Raw genomic sequence first — 15,919 nt, 5'->3', positions numbered from 1 at the left:
ACCCATTGTATATAAAGCCTGGTATAATCAAGGTAGATGGTATTGACAGAATGACATATTCTGAACTTGAGTGAGAGGTCAACAGTAACATTGCCGTTGAGGGTTTTGCCACTGTCACTGAACATGAAGCTCTCCTTCACTCAGACTGGGAGAGCCAGGTTGGTAATGCCCAAGTCTGCTGTTAAACCAAAAGCTCATTCCCCAACAAGAAAGAAATTACCTGCTTCTTAGCCCTCAGTCGTAAGTAATATGATGTACTGAACGGTTCACGACACTGATTCCAGAGCAGGCAAGTCTTACAGCATCATAAAAGATTTGCTCATCTCACAACTGTGTTTCGTTAGTCTACAGGGCTTTAATATAGAAGACCAATGATCTTACATACAGTGAGTTCATCATGTCCTTAGCAGCCACCACTGTAGCAAGAGAGTATAGATACTAGCTTATGTTTCCTTGTCCACAGCTTTTAATTCCAACTCAGAACAAGCTCCCCTCACATCAGGGGCTGTTCAGGGTATTAAGAAAAGGTGCTCAGACAATCAGTGTTGCACTGCAGCATAGAAGGTGTGGGATATTCCCACGCATCCATGGTGGAGAAGCAAACTCTGTAAAATGCACTTGAAGTGGAAGTTCAAGTCTGCTCTCACCTTCCTGCATCCCTCCTGCTGCCTGCGAGGTACAGGGAGGTGTGTGTTTCTCCCTGGAAATGTTTGGGTTTGTTGCATTTCACAGAAGTGCCAGCATTAGGAACTGGAGGTCTGTTGTTTCTCGTGATGGTACCAAATAATAGATGCTGTATGCCAGCCAGCTAATAATTGTATTAATCACCACATTATGGGCCACTGCTTAATCTCTCTTCGTGGTAGCTCTGTGGTGCACATTAGCCTATAATTAAGTATAGCTTCATGAAATATGTACTGTGAGGCTTGTTTAATAGATAAACTATTCTCTAATTTATTTTAAAGTCCAATGACCTACATACTCAATGCTGAAAAAACCCCTCTTACTAACATTATTTCTCCCCTGAGACCTTCCATCTGAGCAAATCTGTTAAATGAAGTAGAGGACGCTTTGATCCAAACTAGGCTAAATCCATTGGAACAAATGGCTGACACTTGTATGTATGCACGTGTGTGTGGGAAGGAGAATGTGAGGAGGATCAGAAGAAAGAGAGAGCCAATTGTATGGTTCGTGAAACATCCAAATCTTTCTCTTCAAGATGGAAATATATAACTGAAGACTACACCACATATCAGCTTATACCTGTGGCCAGGTGCTCTGCACACAAGGAAACAAAGCACTCCAGGCTCTGTGACAAGTTCTGTGCACTTCCTGGGGCACAGTGCTCCCACTGAGGTCCCACTCTGAGATGGGGACTGAACATCAGGCGGTTTAGTACCTGCTGTGTGCACAGGAGAGCTGCATGGGGTGCTTGGCTAGGAGCTGGCCCAGGCCGTGTTAGCCATGAAGAGGGTTTCTTTGAAACAGAAAGTTCCAAAGTGAACATTTTCCTATTTATTTGAAACTTGGTCTGAAGGACCCTCAAAGTGTATACACCTGATTTTTAGTAAGTGCCCAGGGCTAATCTCTGCCTCTTCTTATTTTATCTTTAGAGATTCAGTGTCGTAATTTTGACTCATGCTACTGTGGAATCTAAATGCCTATTTATTCAGCATAGGGGACAGGTAGAAGCACACCCACAGAGCCAATATAGTTATTGAAGGTGGTTTTAATGACACTTTCCAATGAGTAAGAAATTCCTGCACAACCTTCAAAATATTTGAAATGGTGGTGCACATTACCATGTTTGTCTGAGATGGTGTTGCCTACAACTTGCTCAGTGATGATAAGAATGGTGTCTGTTGGAATAACACCCTCTTAGGCTCTCTGCAGGGCAGTGTCCTTGTACTATATCCCTCTTGCAGTATGATGTCTACTAATACAGCATTCAGATTGCAACCAAAAAGTTGTAAGAACCAGAGCTTACTTATTACAGGTTGTAGTGTTTTGATAAATGGTTAGGTATGGGTGGTTACAGAAAAAATAGGACTAAGAAAAGTATTTTAAAGGAAATGCATGAAAATGCTCTCTTGGATTTACCTTGTACTCCTCTGTAAAGTTTTTTTAGCAAATCTGGAGTTGCTGAAGTGATCTGTGCTTTTCAAAAATCCAAGCTGAAAAATAGGTCATTTGAATCCTGTTCTGCATAAGGAAAATTAACATACTCTTCCTCCTCTCCCCACTTGCAGCATCCCTCTTTGCTGCAGGCTCATGGAGTTGCAGTCAGGACAGTTTATGAGGCTCTTTGTAAGAGTCCAGACAGTCTCAATCACTGGATCAATGGGCACTTCCCTCCTTGGGAGTGCCCAGTGGACTGCAAGCCCTATAGACTGAAGGAGTATTTCTATCTTCCTCTTTTTTTTTTAAGTATCCTTTTTTGCCAATGTTTTGACATAATAGCCAAAACTAGTAAAATGTTTGGGCGAGTGGCCAGTGCTTGTTTCCCTGAACAGCCTCCAAAACTGGAAATATCCCTGAACCTGAGGCGTTGTAAATGAAACCATTGTGGTGCCAGATACAAAGAGAGCTGGGTAAAAACACCCGGCATGTTCAGGCTGCTTGTAACTTTCTTCCCAAAGAGCACTGCTCCCTTCCTGCTGCCCTGAGTAGCTCTGTGTGAGAGCACTGGCTTCCCAGCCCACAGATGGAAAAGCAGCGCTTACCCAGCTCAGCTGGTGCCAACCGCGTCTTTTTGGATTAAAGGAAGTAACAGCCCAAGGAGGAGAAAACTCCACCAGCCTCAGAGGCAGTGAAATTTATGAAGAAATGAACTAAACTGATCCTTCTTTTTCAAGGGATTTGGTTGCCCCTTGGCTGCAGAAGTGAGTTGAAGCATAGGGAAACATAGGATTGATGCTGGATGAGGCCCCAACTTCTGGTGCAACTTCAAGCAAGTCCAGGATTCTGCAATAAGAAAGAGGGAAATAACACTTCTGTGGCATGCAAAGGTGTCACCAGTCACCTAAAGAAGGGTTGAGGACCCTCAGAGCAGGAATGTGGCTAGTAAGGAAGCTCCAGATAAAGGCTATGGAGGCAGGCAAGGAGGGAGGTGGGCGGTGACTCCTCATTTATGTCTAATTCTGCTTTCTTTGGCAAAATTCCCCAAAATGAAGTGGGTTCAGAAAAGAGTTCTCTAAGAGGCATTAAGATCAGAAATATGGTTTGTTGAAATAGTTAACTCTTCCACCTCTATTTGCTTGTGAGCCAAATCCTGGACAGAATTCCTTTTGCAAATAATTTTCTCTTTAACTCACACGAGACGAACACAAGGAGCTTTAATTCTCTGCCTGGTATCTAGTGAGACAGTCATGCTGCATTCATCGCTATGGTGTCTGCCCCATTGTGCACAGATTTTCAATTAGCAAGGCTTCTGGTTTGGTTTTGGGGGGGAATTTTTTGTTGGTTTTTACCCTCGTAGAGAACTCTCTCTTATTGCATGAAACCCTTTCATGCTTCCTGCTTGTTTTATTCTTGGGTGTAATGTGGCACAAGCAGCGTTCTGTTGTACTCACAGGAAAGAAGGCAGTCTCTAAGGGAAGTGCTTAATTTAATAAATTGCAGATTTTTGGTACATGGGATATTTGTTCCAACAGTGGGTTTTGCACTGCCCAAAATTTCAGTTTCAATTAACTTAATTGTATTCAATAGGCTGAATGAAAAATCTTAAGTAGCATGTGAGTCAGGCTTTCAGAATGTGTGCTTGTAGGAGACGGCTGCTGCCTGCTCAGCTGATGCACAGGAGTCCTGAGCCTTGGAAGCAAAGGCACGGATGTACAGAGTGTGCACGAGCTGTGTGTCTTTGCTCATTTTCCAGCATATTTCAGTATAAAGGTCTGACATGTGTGTCATATAAACAGTGGCACTTTGTGGCTGCAGTTGGTCGGTCTTTCTCTGCCTGCTTTTCCCCACGCATCCCTATTCAGCTCCACATGCACATCCTGTCTTCCCTCATAAAAAGAGATACCATAATAAAAAAGAGGCTTTATTAAACTAATGCAATAAAGGCGTTTTCTTTGAGGATTTAAACACTTCATTTTTAATAATAAAAATCAAATTGTCATTGTTGCACCCTGTATAAGTTTTATTCAAATCAGGCTCTAAATGCTTTGTGCCTAAGCAGCTCTCTCCTGAGATGTATGTATTTTAGCATTAGCTAAATGAGTTTAAGAACAAGGCTCATACTCAGGCTGTAGGCAATGAATCTAGAGATCAGGAGATTTCTTCTAAATGAAGGACTGGTATGATGTGTTCAGCTACACTGAAGGGTACTGGGAGACTGCTGGTCTCCCATTTGTGGAGTCAGTCAGAGTCCTTTAAGTTCTGAAGTTCATATGAACTGACACAAACGTGGCACCACAGATTTTACCCATTGAGACAGAAGAGTTGGTCAGGGAACAGGGTATAAACACAGTTTTGTCTGATGGAAACTGTGACAGAATGGATATGAAGGTGCTTGGTTTGGCTAACCACTTGAAAATTTCCACTGATTATCTAAAGCAATTTTGCTCAGCAAAATTGGACTGGACACATTGCCAGGATAAGCATTTCTGAGAGACTTCCAGCACTTCTGCTTCATATCCTAGTTGGAATTAGAAAGAGATGCAAGGGAATGGAAACAAAGCAGTGAGCATTTGAAAATGAGCTTGAGTCCTAAAAAGCCTACTGAAGTACTTCATATAGAGCTTCTTGTTGAATGCTGTATACTTAAAGGCAAAGAGAAGTATTTTCAGGGTTGTTAAGTGTATCTTGTTCAGCCCAGAAGACAATATTGAAGGTGGGACCTGGAGTAAATGCAGAGAGTCAAAGAGATGTCATGGTAAAAGCCTGTCTTGATGTGAGAAAAACACAGCAGGTGCTTTATTCCTTGAAGGGTTATGAGAAGTTGGTGTTTCTGCTGCAGAGCTTCCTGGGCTGACCTGCTGCCTCCAGCTTTCAGTTGCAGTAGCAGACAACTGTAAACGTAAGTGGTCGTTTTAGCTGGGCAAAATCAAGTTTGTTGTTGTATGCTGAAGGTACAGTGTAGTTCAGTAGCAATGAATAGCCACCAAAGGATTCCCTGAGTGCTGCCTTCCATGCTGGAAATAGGCCTTGTGTGCTGAGGGGGGACAGTTTGACATTATTGACCTTTAAGATTCAGATGTTGAATTTGAATAAATCCCTACATTTTCTGATCCTGCTCAGAGTAGCATCTATCTCGGATAGAAAGCAGAATAGCTTTTCTATTGAGACTGTCAGTTACAAGTACAGTACTTGGAAATACTTGGAACTTTAAGTACTACAGAAACAACATTTTTCTAGTATTTCAGCATTTTCTCTGTTGCTCTTGGCCATAGCTGAAGTATGGAGAGGCACAAACAAACCAAAAGTCTGAAAAAAGTGTTTATGCTTTTTTAGTCCTTCATATATATAATCTCCTTATACAGAACATAAAAACTGAGGTTTAGCGCATTAGTTGGGTTTATTTAAGTTTTTGTCTTGGCCAGTATTTTGGTTGTCCATAGTCTGTTCTGAACCTCTTTAACCCCAGTGTCTGCTTTTGTAGTCAAATGGCTTAGGTCTGTACAAGAGGGAGCACAGCTCCTATCCAAGTTGTCGGACCTGATGTGTGTGAGGTCTTGGCCAGTGCTTGGGAGTCTCCTGCTGCCTGATGGCCCTCATCCTCCTCTGTCCCCATGACACTGGTGTCTGGGCTGCACTCCAGCATCACTGCCTCGCCTCCATCCGGATTGCTTTTCAAAAGTTCTGGTTGCAAAATTGTCCTGTGTTCAGTCTCTGGTAGTGCAGTCTGCTGCCCCACTGAGATCTCGTTTACACCCTTTCCAGGCCTGAACAGGAGCCCTTTGGGAGAAGGGCAGAAAGGCTTCACTCACCTTCTGTGGGCTTTGGTCAAGCCTTTGTTTACCTCAAGGGCTGGTCAGTTGGTCCACTGGATGTCGGAGTTAGTTTGAATAACATTCTCTCTATGTTGTACTGCATCATCTTTCAGAATTTGCTTAAATTTTTTTTTTTTTTACTAATGAGGTGTGGGTTGTTTGTCCTGGAAATCCCGTAGTTAATAAAAATAAAAGAAGTTCATAAATGGGGTTTCATAGAAATAATGCAAAGCAAACCCCCATGGCTGTGACTTTGCTGTCTTGAAGGGACTACATTTCAGCTAGTTTGAAAAAACACTGTCAAAATTACTCCTACCTTAAATAGATTCAGTAACTTTTTTATTTTGATTGGACATGTGCTTCTTTCTCCACCACAGGTATTATTTTTTTAAAGTCAATTATGGATCCAGTGTGTAATTTTAAAAATTGTGCAAGTTCCAAGGGTAAACCAGACTGTGCAGAGCCCTTGTCTCGGGGTGAGCACACACCTCGTTTGCAAGCACAGCCTGTGTGAACATTAAGCTTCATCAGTTGCCTCTTCAGCAGCCTGTTTAAAAATGATTCAGAGGAGTGGAAAAGCAAAGATATTATCAAGCTACATGTCCTAAAATGCATCCTGGGAGCTGTGTTCAGTGTAGAAGATCTGTTTGGCTATTTAAAATCATATTGAGACTTTCTAGTCCCTGAAGATCTTCTTTTAGGTTTGCAGAGTTGGTTACGCTGCAAACTGCCAATTTTTTATTTTTATTTTTTAATATGCAAGATGTAAGTAAGTCAGAATGAGCTAATTTAGCCAATGGAATTTTATAACAAATGTATGAATGCTGCGGGTTTCCCTCCCTCACCCCCTCCAGCAGAAACATAATTTGCAGAAATGAAAACAGTCTCTGGCTGGCTTTAGGGTTTTCTCAAAAATAGAAACAGTAGAGTTTGTCTGGCTGGGCCAGTTTCCTCACCACACACCTGGAGTATATCACTTTAAAAAATACATTATGCCTCATTAAATTACAATTAAATGAAATCATGATCATTTGTTTTTCTGGAAGGAAGATGTTTTGCATATTGAAAGCCTAATTTGTTGCAGGTGACAAAAAGGCTGAACAGATTATTTAATATCACTTTATTTTTTATAATGTTGCTCACTGGTTAGTTTGCATATACTTCAGTAGCTCAGAATTATATTATTGCAAACGTTATGGCTCTCAAGATACTTTATTTTATCGTCCTACCCTATCACTTAGCTATCTAGCTGCTTCTGTTTACTGGCGTTGTTTTTCTCCAGTTGCAGGAGGACATAAGATTTTTCCCCTGTGAATCAGTTTTCTTATTAGCTCTCCTGCTGTTTACATGGTTCCTAAGCTGCCAAAGCACTTAGAGGAGCTGCAGAAAAACTCTCTTTGCAAGCAGGTTTTCCTACCTGCAGCAGGGCATAGCGAGCAGGGCATGGGGAACTGGAGCGAGCAGCTCCCTGTCCCTGGAGCAGGTGCCTGCATTAGGACATGAGGCTCCCTCAGCCTGCTGGTTGAACAGCAGCACTGCAAAATGTTGCTACATCCTTGTAGCAGGTCAAGATGAGACCCTTATAGAAGCAAGAGGCACAGGCACTGAGTGAACTCCATGATAAGATGTTTCTGGTGATGAATCAGAGCCTTCAAGCATAAGAGTTGGTATCTCAGGCAGTGAGATACCTCTTAGTGCCATGACCAAGCCTCTTGTACCTGTGAGCCTCTGATTTACATACAGAGTCAATGACTGCACAGAAAAGTAATTGCTGGCATGCTTTCACATATGTTTCTGCTCTCCATTTTTGAAATTGGACCATAAATTTAGCCAGGCTAAGATGGGAGGGAGAAAAAGCTGTCTTAGAGTTAGCTCCAGTAACTTTCAGGACCCTTTCTTTCAACCTGAACTCATGATTTTTTGAAGTTGATATTATCTTAAAAAAAAAAAAAAAAGATATATATCCTTTAAAAGACACAGGGAATTAGGAATTTAGAGAATTGGTTGGACCGATGCTTCATTTATTTACTCCATTTGGAGAACTTTTCAATGCCTTTAAGGGAAAATTTTAATAGGGACTTGCTGTATCGATCTTGGAATCATGCAGGTCATGGCTTCAATCTCCTGTATGTCCTTATTTTGCTTAATCTCCCCCAGCCTGTAAGCCTGTCAAATGCTAGAAAGGTTTTCAAAATGTCCTTAGCTTTTCTGAGGGCTGGTAAACCCTGAGGAAGAAGCCAAGTATGAACATGCAGTTGTGTTGAGGTCACACAGAATACCAGAGAGCAGCCCAGCACTGCAATTTCTTCAGACTTTTTCCCAGTGCAGACCTTTTTCAACAGCCAGCTTCTCTCTCCCATCCCATTTCTGAATGGAGCTCACCATGGTTCTATTCCCAGCTCCAGTCCTTCTGGTGCCCACTCTGATAATTGCAGAAGAATGTAATTGGGAGTGTCTTAGCTTGATTATGTAGATGAGGAGCTGAAAAAATGGAGCTGTGTGCAGCCTATCTTCAAGTTGTGTATGGAGCTTGTTTTGAGCACTGCTGGTGTAAACGCTGCTGAGGTAGAGCTTTCATGTATGTATTTTAGTGTAGGTGTTTAATAGCAGAAAACAGATAAATGCAGATACAGATATATCATTTGCTGGTCAGATGGTTTTGTCAGGAAGCCTGGTAAATAAGATCAATATATACTAAACATGTTGGCATTTGTTTAACGGGCCAGCTGCAGTGAAAGTGTTTTAATAAGGGTTTTTGGAGGAGACTCTCTGACATGGAAGAAAATAAACTAAGAAAATAAACTAATGTTACAGGGCTCTGAGTGCATGGTTGTTTTCTAGCAACATTTTTCTTACAAGAGAGGAGTAAGCCTTGACTTTACTTGCGAGGCAGCTTGCCTTGGTTGAGGCTGTAAAGTAACTGCAAAATGCTCGTGTCAACAGCGACAGCGAAGTCGTGTCCGGGGTACTGCGGGGTCCCTGTGCACAGCTGCTGAACGCTGCTCCTCTCCCAGCAGCAGGGCAAGGTGAGCCCTCCAAGCTCTCACTGGGATTTCACAGGGCTTCTGTGGCCGGCATTCCTGGGAGCAGTGGTGCAGACAGCCTTTGGGTTGTGACAGGAGGGAAGCAGGAAGGGTGTGGGATTGCTCAGGGAAACATATTGACAGAATAGCCTTTTAAGTGTCTGATATGAGGGGGTGCCTGGGGGAAGCTGGTGGCACACACTCTGTCCCCCCCTACTTTCTGTAGGCCCTAATTCAGACTTGTGTGCCGTGCCTTTAATGTCTAGGTAATCTGTGGGACTGTTGAGTGCATACAGTTATGCATAAATTTAATCCTATCATTATATTTAAGCCTCATTTAATGATATTTTCATCTCTCCAACTCTTTTTTTTTTCTCCTTATTTTTTGGAAATGTTGTGTAATGGCTTTTGTAAAAACTAGATTAATATGTTCATTCATGATTGCAATGTGAAGCCTGTGGTATTTTAAAATGAGGAATGAAAGAATGGGTTAAATCCCTAAAGTTAGATTCTAAGGTTTTATTATTGCTCCATTTTTCTCCTTTCAGAAATGACTGTCCAAACAGAAATGAACGGATTGTAACACCAAAACCCAGCCGAACATTTTTCTTTATAAACCTCCTGTACTGTTTAAATGTCGAAACTAAATTTACCAACCTTGGCAGATTTGTCAAAGATGAACAGGATTGCCAAGTGTTCCCAGCTTCAAGTAAAAAGAGAGATATCTAACAGCTCCTAAAATATTTGCAGCAAGCACCTGGTGATAACTGCAATTTCTTCTACCCAATGCACCTACCTTCTTATCCAGCATCTCCATACTCAGAAGCTTATTACAGTGCCAGAATAGGACAGTCCCAAAATAAACCTCAGCCCCCAGAAGACAAACATTTTCCTACAAAATATCCCCTCAGGGAGAGCCCATGAGATTCTGATGTAGGTTCTCAGTATTGCAACCCAGCTGGTTACACTAAACAAATTTTAAAAAAACCAAAGGAACCCACCAACACATGACTGGCTTTTTTTTTTTTAATTTTTTTTTTTTTTTTTTAAAACAGGGCTTGTTGTCAGAGATCCTGCGTAAAGAAGAAGACCCTAGGACAGCTTCCCAGTCCCTTCTGGTAAACTTGAGGGCAATGCAGAATTTCCTCAACTTGCCTGACTCGGAGCGGGATCGTATCTATCAGGATGAGAGAGAGAGAAGTATGAACCCAAATGTGAGCATGGTGTCTTCAGCTGCCAGCAGCCCAAGCTCCTCCAGAACCCCCCAGGTAAGATGCAATCCCTTTTTACCTGTTTGTTGTGTGGATTACTCCAGGGAAGGAGTTTCTCTCCACCCTTCCCCTGTCTGTCATTCCCCTCGCCCAGATGAGTTGTGGAAAATTTTTGTAAGGTTTTGGAGTGGCTGTTAAGAGACATTTAGTGATTACAGCAAGAGACTGTGAGGATCATTCAAGCTTTAATCAATGCCATAAATGCAAAAGAGTATGTAACATTAGTGCCTGAAAGAGTACATATGAGCGTTACATACAGGCTCTTGATATATGTCCATTAAATGACTATTATAGAATATATTATAGAAAAACAGTGTATGTAGCTTTTTACCCATGTCTTTTACATTTTTCAGAATACATAGAAAATTTCTGGGCTTGTGGAGGGATTCATGTATGTTGCAATAAAAACTGTGTAGGGAACAGAGGTCGATAGTGGATTAGATAGAAATTGTTAGAAATCAGAGTTCTCCGTATTCTGCATAGGAAGTCACAGTCTTTGAGTTAGAGGTTTTCATGAGTAATTATTTGACGTACAGAAAGTGGAGATGGGCAGGGTGCTGGCAAGGAAGATGATGCTTTAGAGCTCCAAAGCAGCTGTCATCTCATTGCACATGTTTATTAACGTGCTGTTGCCGCCCACTCTTCCCTGGGTAGGTTATTCCTTTGCACTAAGAAAGAGCATCCACATACTACGCTGTAATAGTCATCCCCTCTTGTACCAGGCTGCTTGTGGTCCCAGACATATACTTTGGAAAGTGAGAGTGGTTGCACAAGGATGATGATTAATCCCTGTCATGACATTTTGCCTAACTTGAGTTTGAACTTTCTAACAGTGCAGACATGACGGGTCAGTTCTAGCACTTCTCTGTTCTTTAGTAAATGAGCCCGTACAACCCTTATAAATAGTATGACTGAGGGCTTGAATTCTGTAGCCACAGCTGCTAGAAGTAAGTAAGCAATGTGGAGAGAGCCAGGTTTCACATGCAAACTGATCATCCCTAAGAAAGATGTGTTGATTCTGTAGAAACTGTTGAACTTGTTCATTTTAACCCAGGCATTTGGGTGCACTTCACCACCATCAGTAGTACATCATCAGTACATGATGTAAAGAACTGTTCTCACTGAAAGCAAGTGTATCCTGCCAACCCAAATTTGACGCTGAATTTTTATTACATGGGAAACTCATTGCATGCTCCTTATCTTTTTTAATTACCTTTAAGTGAAAATAAAAATATACAGGGAACTATTTTATTATTTAAATAATGTACCCACTTTCTGCATGTGTTTATTCAATTAAGAATTAGCTTACTCCTACTTATATTTATCGCAATAGGTTTTGCAACTAGAACCAAGTACTGAAACAAAATTCAGCATTTAGATGCAATCCAGTGAGAATAAAAAATTGGTTCTGTTGCCCCATCTCATCCCTGTGTTGAAATATGCCATTTTCCCATGCTGTAGGCACAGCTAGAATGTAATTTAAAATAATGGAAATCTTGCCTGCATTTGTAAGAGCTAAGTTTTGCAAGAAACCATACTCTAGATGTATAAAACAGCCCACCCTTGCCTTATTTCGGCTTGAAGAATCCCACAGAATATTGTGAGGTTTTTAATCAGCAGAAGCAACACACAAAGGTTTGCGTACCCAATGATTGCCTTGTGCCCGCTGGATAACATTTCCCCAGCCCTCAGAGGGCCAGCACCCATCAGCACAGGTGCTGTTTTGACAATTTGGACACCTCTGCAAATGAGGCTGCTTCCCAGATCCCGGGCAGGCAGCACGGCTACTGTGCTTCCCCATATGCCCGGTATTAGTTCTGTGATACAAATGCCATCCTTGCCGGCAGCACAGCGATTCCCAGCAGCGTCACCTCCCCAGGAAGCTACCCTGGAGCAGTACCATCCTTTCAGGAACTGTGTTAGGGAGCTGGAGAAGGTGATGGAATGGCATTTGGAAACATGGTTTCCATAGATACTGATCTCCTGCAGCAGTGCTTTTGGGATTGAGTGTGCTGGGTAGGAGGAGAGCAATGGCAGATACCTGTGGAAGTGCTGGTGCTGGGGAAGTCATGCAGAAGGTGTAAGGGCACACAGAGTAACCTGGCTCAGCTCTCCCTGACTCTGAGCCAGCCTCAGGCCACCCTCATGGGATGTCCCTGGCTCAGGACTTGCCTCAAGGTGAGAACAGCAGATTGATCCAGCAAATGGGTACGAGTGCCATGGGGAAGAGGCTCCAAGCTGTTGGGGGTTGTCGTGTCCATGTGGAACACCAGCACTGAGGGCTGAATTTTGGTGCTCTGGTGCTGTGGCTGCAAACACTTCTCTTTCTTTTTCCCCAACTGTTTGCAACAAGATGTTTCAATAGTGACAAACTCCTTCTTAATATCAAGGCCAATTTTGAATCTAGACCTCTAACATAAAATACTTTATTTTAGTGACTGTGATACTTTGGTTTGGTACTTGCCCTGCCTACTTCAGTGGTTAAATAAAAAACGGTGCAGCTTTCAGAATGTGCAGGAGATTGTGTTTTTCAGATGTGGAGCTAGAAGCTTAGGAGACCCATGCAAGATGGAGCTATATTTTAAATCTTTCTTTTGCATGCTAATTTTGTTCTTCTCAGGATCTCAGACCACTGTAATGGCCTTTGAGGCCGTGGTGACCTCGGCTGCTGCGCTAGCCAAAGGCTCCAGCGTCTGGGAAGGTTTTTTTTATACCCGACAAATCTCCATTAAATGAGTCCTGACAGACTTGGACAGTCCCCTTCCTTCCCATGATCCCTTTGTTGTTTTCTTATGTTTCCCACAATTGCCCTAACTCTCATGTATCTGTAAACATTGAATTTCAGAGTGTGGTGTCCCTGTCAGTCCATCCATCGGTCTGTATCCGGCATGTGCTTATGGCCTGTGGATGGCACTGAGTTTAGCTCTGGGCTCCCCGGGCACCGGTGGCTGTGGGCTGCCCCAGCTGCCCCTGCCTGAACACAGGGGGGTGGACTTAGCAGGAGCAGGAAGTTCTTACGCCCTTTCTACGTGTGTCCTGCCTACGACAGGCAGGGAACAAGCCCAGAGCTGTGCCTACTGAGCCTGGGGAGTAGGACAGGGAGAAGATACAGGTTCGTTAAAGCTTTATCTGGAAGGAGTAAGAAGGAATGATTAGTCTAGCTTATTGCCTTGATTGAATTTTGGCTCTATTATTTATGTGGCCTTTGGTAAAAAAAGATGTTAGGGAGAGGAAGATTTGGGGGACAATAAAACAGAAAGAGAAGTTCAGAAGGTTTGGTTTTTCCTAGTTAACCTTCCCAGTATTTGGGCATGTCTGCTTAGTTAAAAATGATTATTGGATGTGCTCTAGTAGGCTTCAACTGTGACACAGAAACAGAAGCCAGCTGAAAATGTTCATAATGGGCCCAAATATGAGTGTCACCAGGGTGTTTGTGTGGGTTGGATCTATTGGGAAGTGTGAGCTTTGCCACATAGGTTGTGTTGTTTCTTAAGACCTTTACATCTCAGGAGAAAACAGAGATTTTATATCAGTAAATCACGTTTCCTTTAAAATGCATAAGGGGTACAGTGATCAGCCCTGGTATCTCTCCTCTTTGAGCTCAGGAAAGCAAATGAGATCTGTCTCCATGGGGCTGCTAGTGTCAGGAGCTCTCAGTGAGCATCGCGCTGCCCTCGCTGCCTCACCTGACAGTGCATTCTGGGCACCCCCACTGCCGAGGGGCTTTAAAATCAATGTCTTGTAGCATTCTGCTGAACTGTGTTGATAGAAGCCTTGTAGGGGTAGTCCAGCCCAGGGAAAGTTCTGGCAGTGTCTGTTATTGTCCTTCATTTGTCACAGAAGCTGATGGGAAATCATTCAATTAAAAGGAGTGCAGCGGAATACGCAAAATCTCAATATGAGTTTAGGAGAATGAGGGCAGCACATCAAAGGCATGCCAAAGCCCAGCTTTATGAAATGATTTTTTTTTTCATTTTCACTGATTTCCTAGGTGAAATTAGGTGACTGTCTGGCTAGCATAATGATGATAAGGCTGGGAAACCATACATACTCAAGTGACATACATATAGTTTTAATAAAGGATGAGGGAGACTTGAGGGAGTGCATTAAATTGAGTAATAATTTATTATTTAGAGACCTCTACCCATTTACTCATTTTTTCTGGGAGAATTGGCTCTTCCTCCTAGGTGTAGGCCACTTTTAGAGAGGGGGGAGAAGGTAGAGCCTGGCGGCTGGGCCGCAGTAGCTCGCTGGCAAAGCCAACTTCAGCGACTGCCTGCAGCCGAGTGCCCTGGCTACCTATCCTGTTGTTGAGCTGCTCAATAAACACGCTGGGAGAGGGAGAGGGGGAGAGTTGACAGGGCCTTGCATTTCCTATAGGAATGCACTGCAATTATTTCCAATCACAATTAACCTGATTAGAATAATGGACAGGAAGTGTCCCTCTGTAGCTAATGCAGTTTGGCATCAGCTGACTGAAATCCTTTGATAATTTCTGCACAGATGGCTGGGCTGAAAGCAGCACTTTTTTAATTATTATTTTCATGGTCTCTTGGTAGGCCAAAACCTCGACACCAACAACAGACCTCCCCATTAAGGCGGACAGTGCCAACGTCAACATCACAGCTGCCATTTATGACGAGATCCAACAGGAGATGAAAAGGGCCAAGGTATCTCAAGCTCTGTTTGCCAAAGTGGCTGCCAATAAAAGTCAGGTGAGTGGTATAGAGGATTTCATTGTCGCGGGGCTTTTTGGGGTTTTGTTTTTAAAGCAAACTCTGGGGTTGGGACTAGGCCCACCTCCTCCTCACACCAATAAAATTACATCTGTTCCTACAATAATAATAATCTTCATCTCTGGGGAACCTGTCGTGTTTGGCTTTTGCCTGCTTAAGTGGTTTCCTTTTCCCTTTTAAAAGAGGCTGAGGGAAGGGTCAGCTCACAACCGAGCTTTTTCTCCCCTTTGGTACAAACATGTATGTCTTTTCCCTTGTGTGGTATATAACTTACACCTCTGCTAGTAGGACAAGGAACTTTTAAAACGCTGGTATCCTACTCATTTGGTAGGTAATGAAATTGTTTTCTCAAGTTATTAACTGAGGGAAGGCAATGGGAAACGGCATATTAGGCAGGTGTTTCCTTTTTTGCATGTTGTATGTGCTGCATACAGTATTGCCATGTGAATAATTCACATCAGATCCAATCATTTTTACGAAAAGGCATGAGGAGACACTGCAGTAAGTTCTCCTGGATTAATTTCTACCTTGGGTGTAAAAAATACATGCGGGCAAACCTAGGTCTGGGTGAAATTCTTGAAGAGAATCCATTAATTTAAAAATTTCATCCAACTCTTTATAAAAATATAATGCACCAGAAGGGATTTTATGGAAAGGCGGGCAGACAGATTTTTTTGAAGGGCAGCAAGTGGATTGGAGATTGTTGGAAGGAATTGTTTACTCAGTGAAAAGAGCTGCTTCTGATCCTGGATGAAATTACTCAGTTGAGGAGAGGGCATCAATATGCACACAGAAATGCACAAATGTGTATATGACAATGAGAGAGTGGGATAGAAGTATCTAGGTGCATGCACTCTGAAAGATACATTCTTTTCCTCTGTGCAGGAAAACAACATTGTAGTCATTAAAGTAGATATAAAATAAGTGGTTGAAGGGCTTATAAACAAAGCATCAAA

At 42.6% G+C, this 15,919-nt stretch overlaps 1 protein-coding gene across 6 annotated transcripts in view; it reads left to right on the top strand.

Annotated features, from left to right (window-relative positions):
• Positions 1–15,919, top strand: part of SATB2 (SATB homeobox 2) — a 133,944-nt gene that overhangs the window by 82,268 nt on the left and 35,757 nt on the right. For all 6 annotated transcript variants that reach the window (XM_064661988.1, XM_064661990.1, XM_064661986.1 and 3 more), the window contains 2 exons: positions 10,012–10,224; positions 14,787–14,942. In XM_064661988.1, coding sequence (XP_064518058.1) covers positions 10,012–10,224; positions 14,787–14,942 — 369 coding nt within the window. The remainder of the gene's footprint in view (positions 1–10,011; positions 10,225–14,786; positions 14,943–15,919) is intronic.

Source organism: Pseudopipra pipra, chromosome 7 (genome assembly GCF_036250125.1).
Source record: "Pseudopipra pipra isolate bDixPip1 chromosome 7, bDixPip1.hap1, whole genome shotgun sequence".
Taxonomy (NCBI): Eukaryota; Metazoa; Chordata; class Aves; order Passeriformes; family Pipridae; genus Pseudopipra; species Pseudopipra pipra.
The sequence above is the reverse complement of the archived record's forward strand: the minus strand, read 5'-3'. Positions and strand labels throughout refer to the sequence as shown.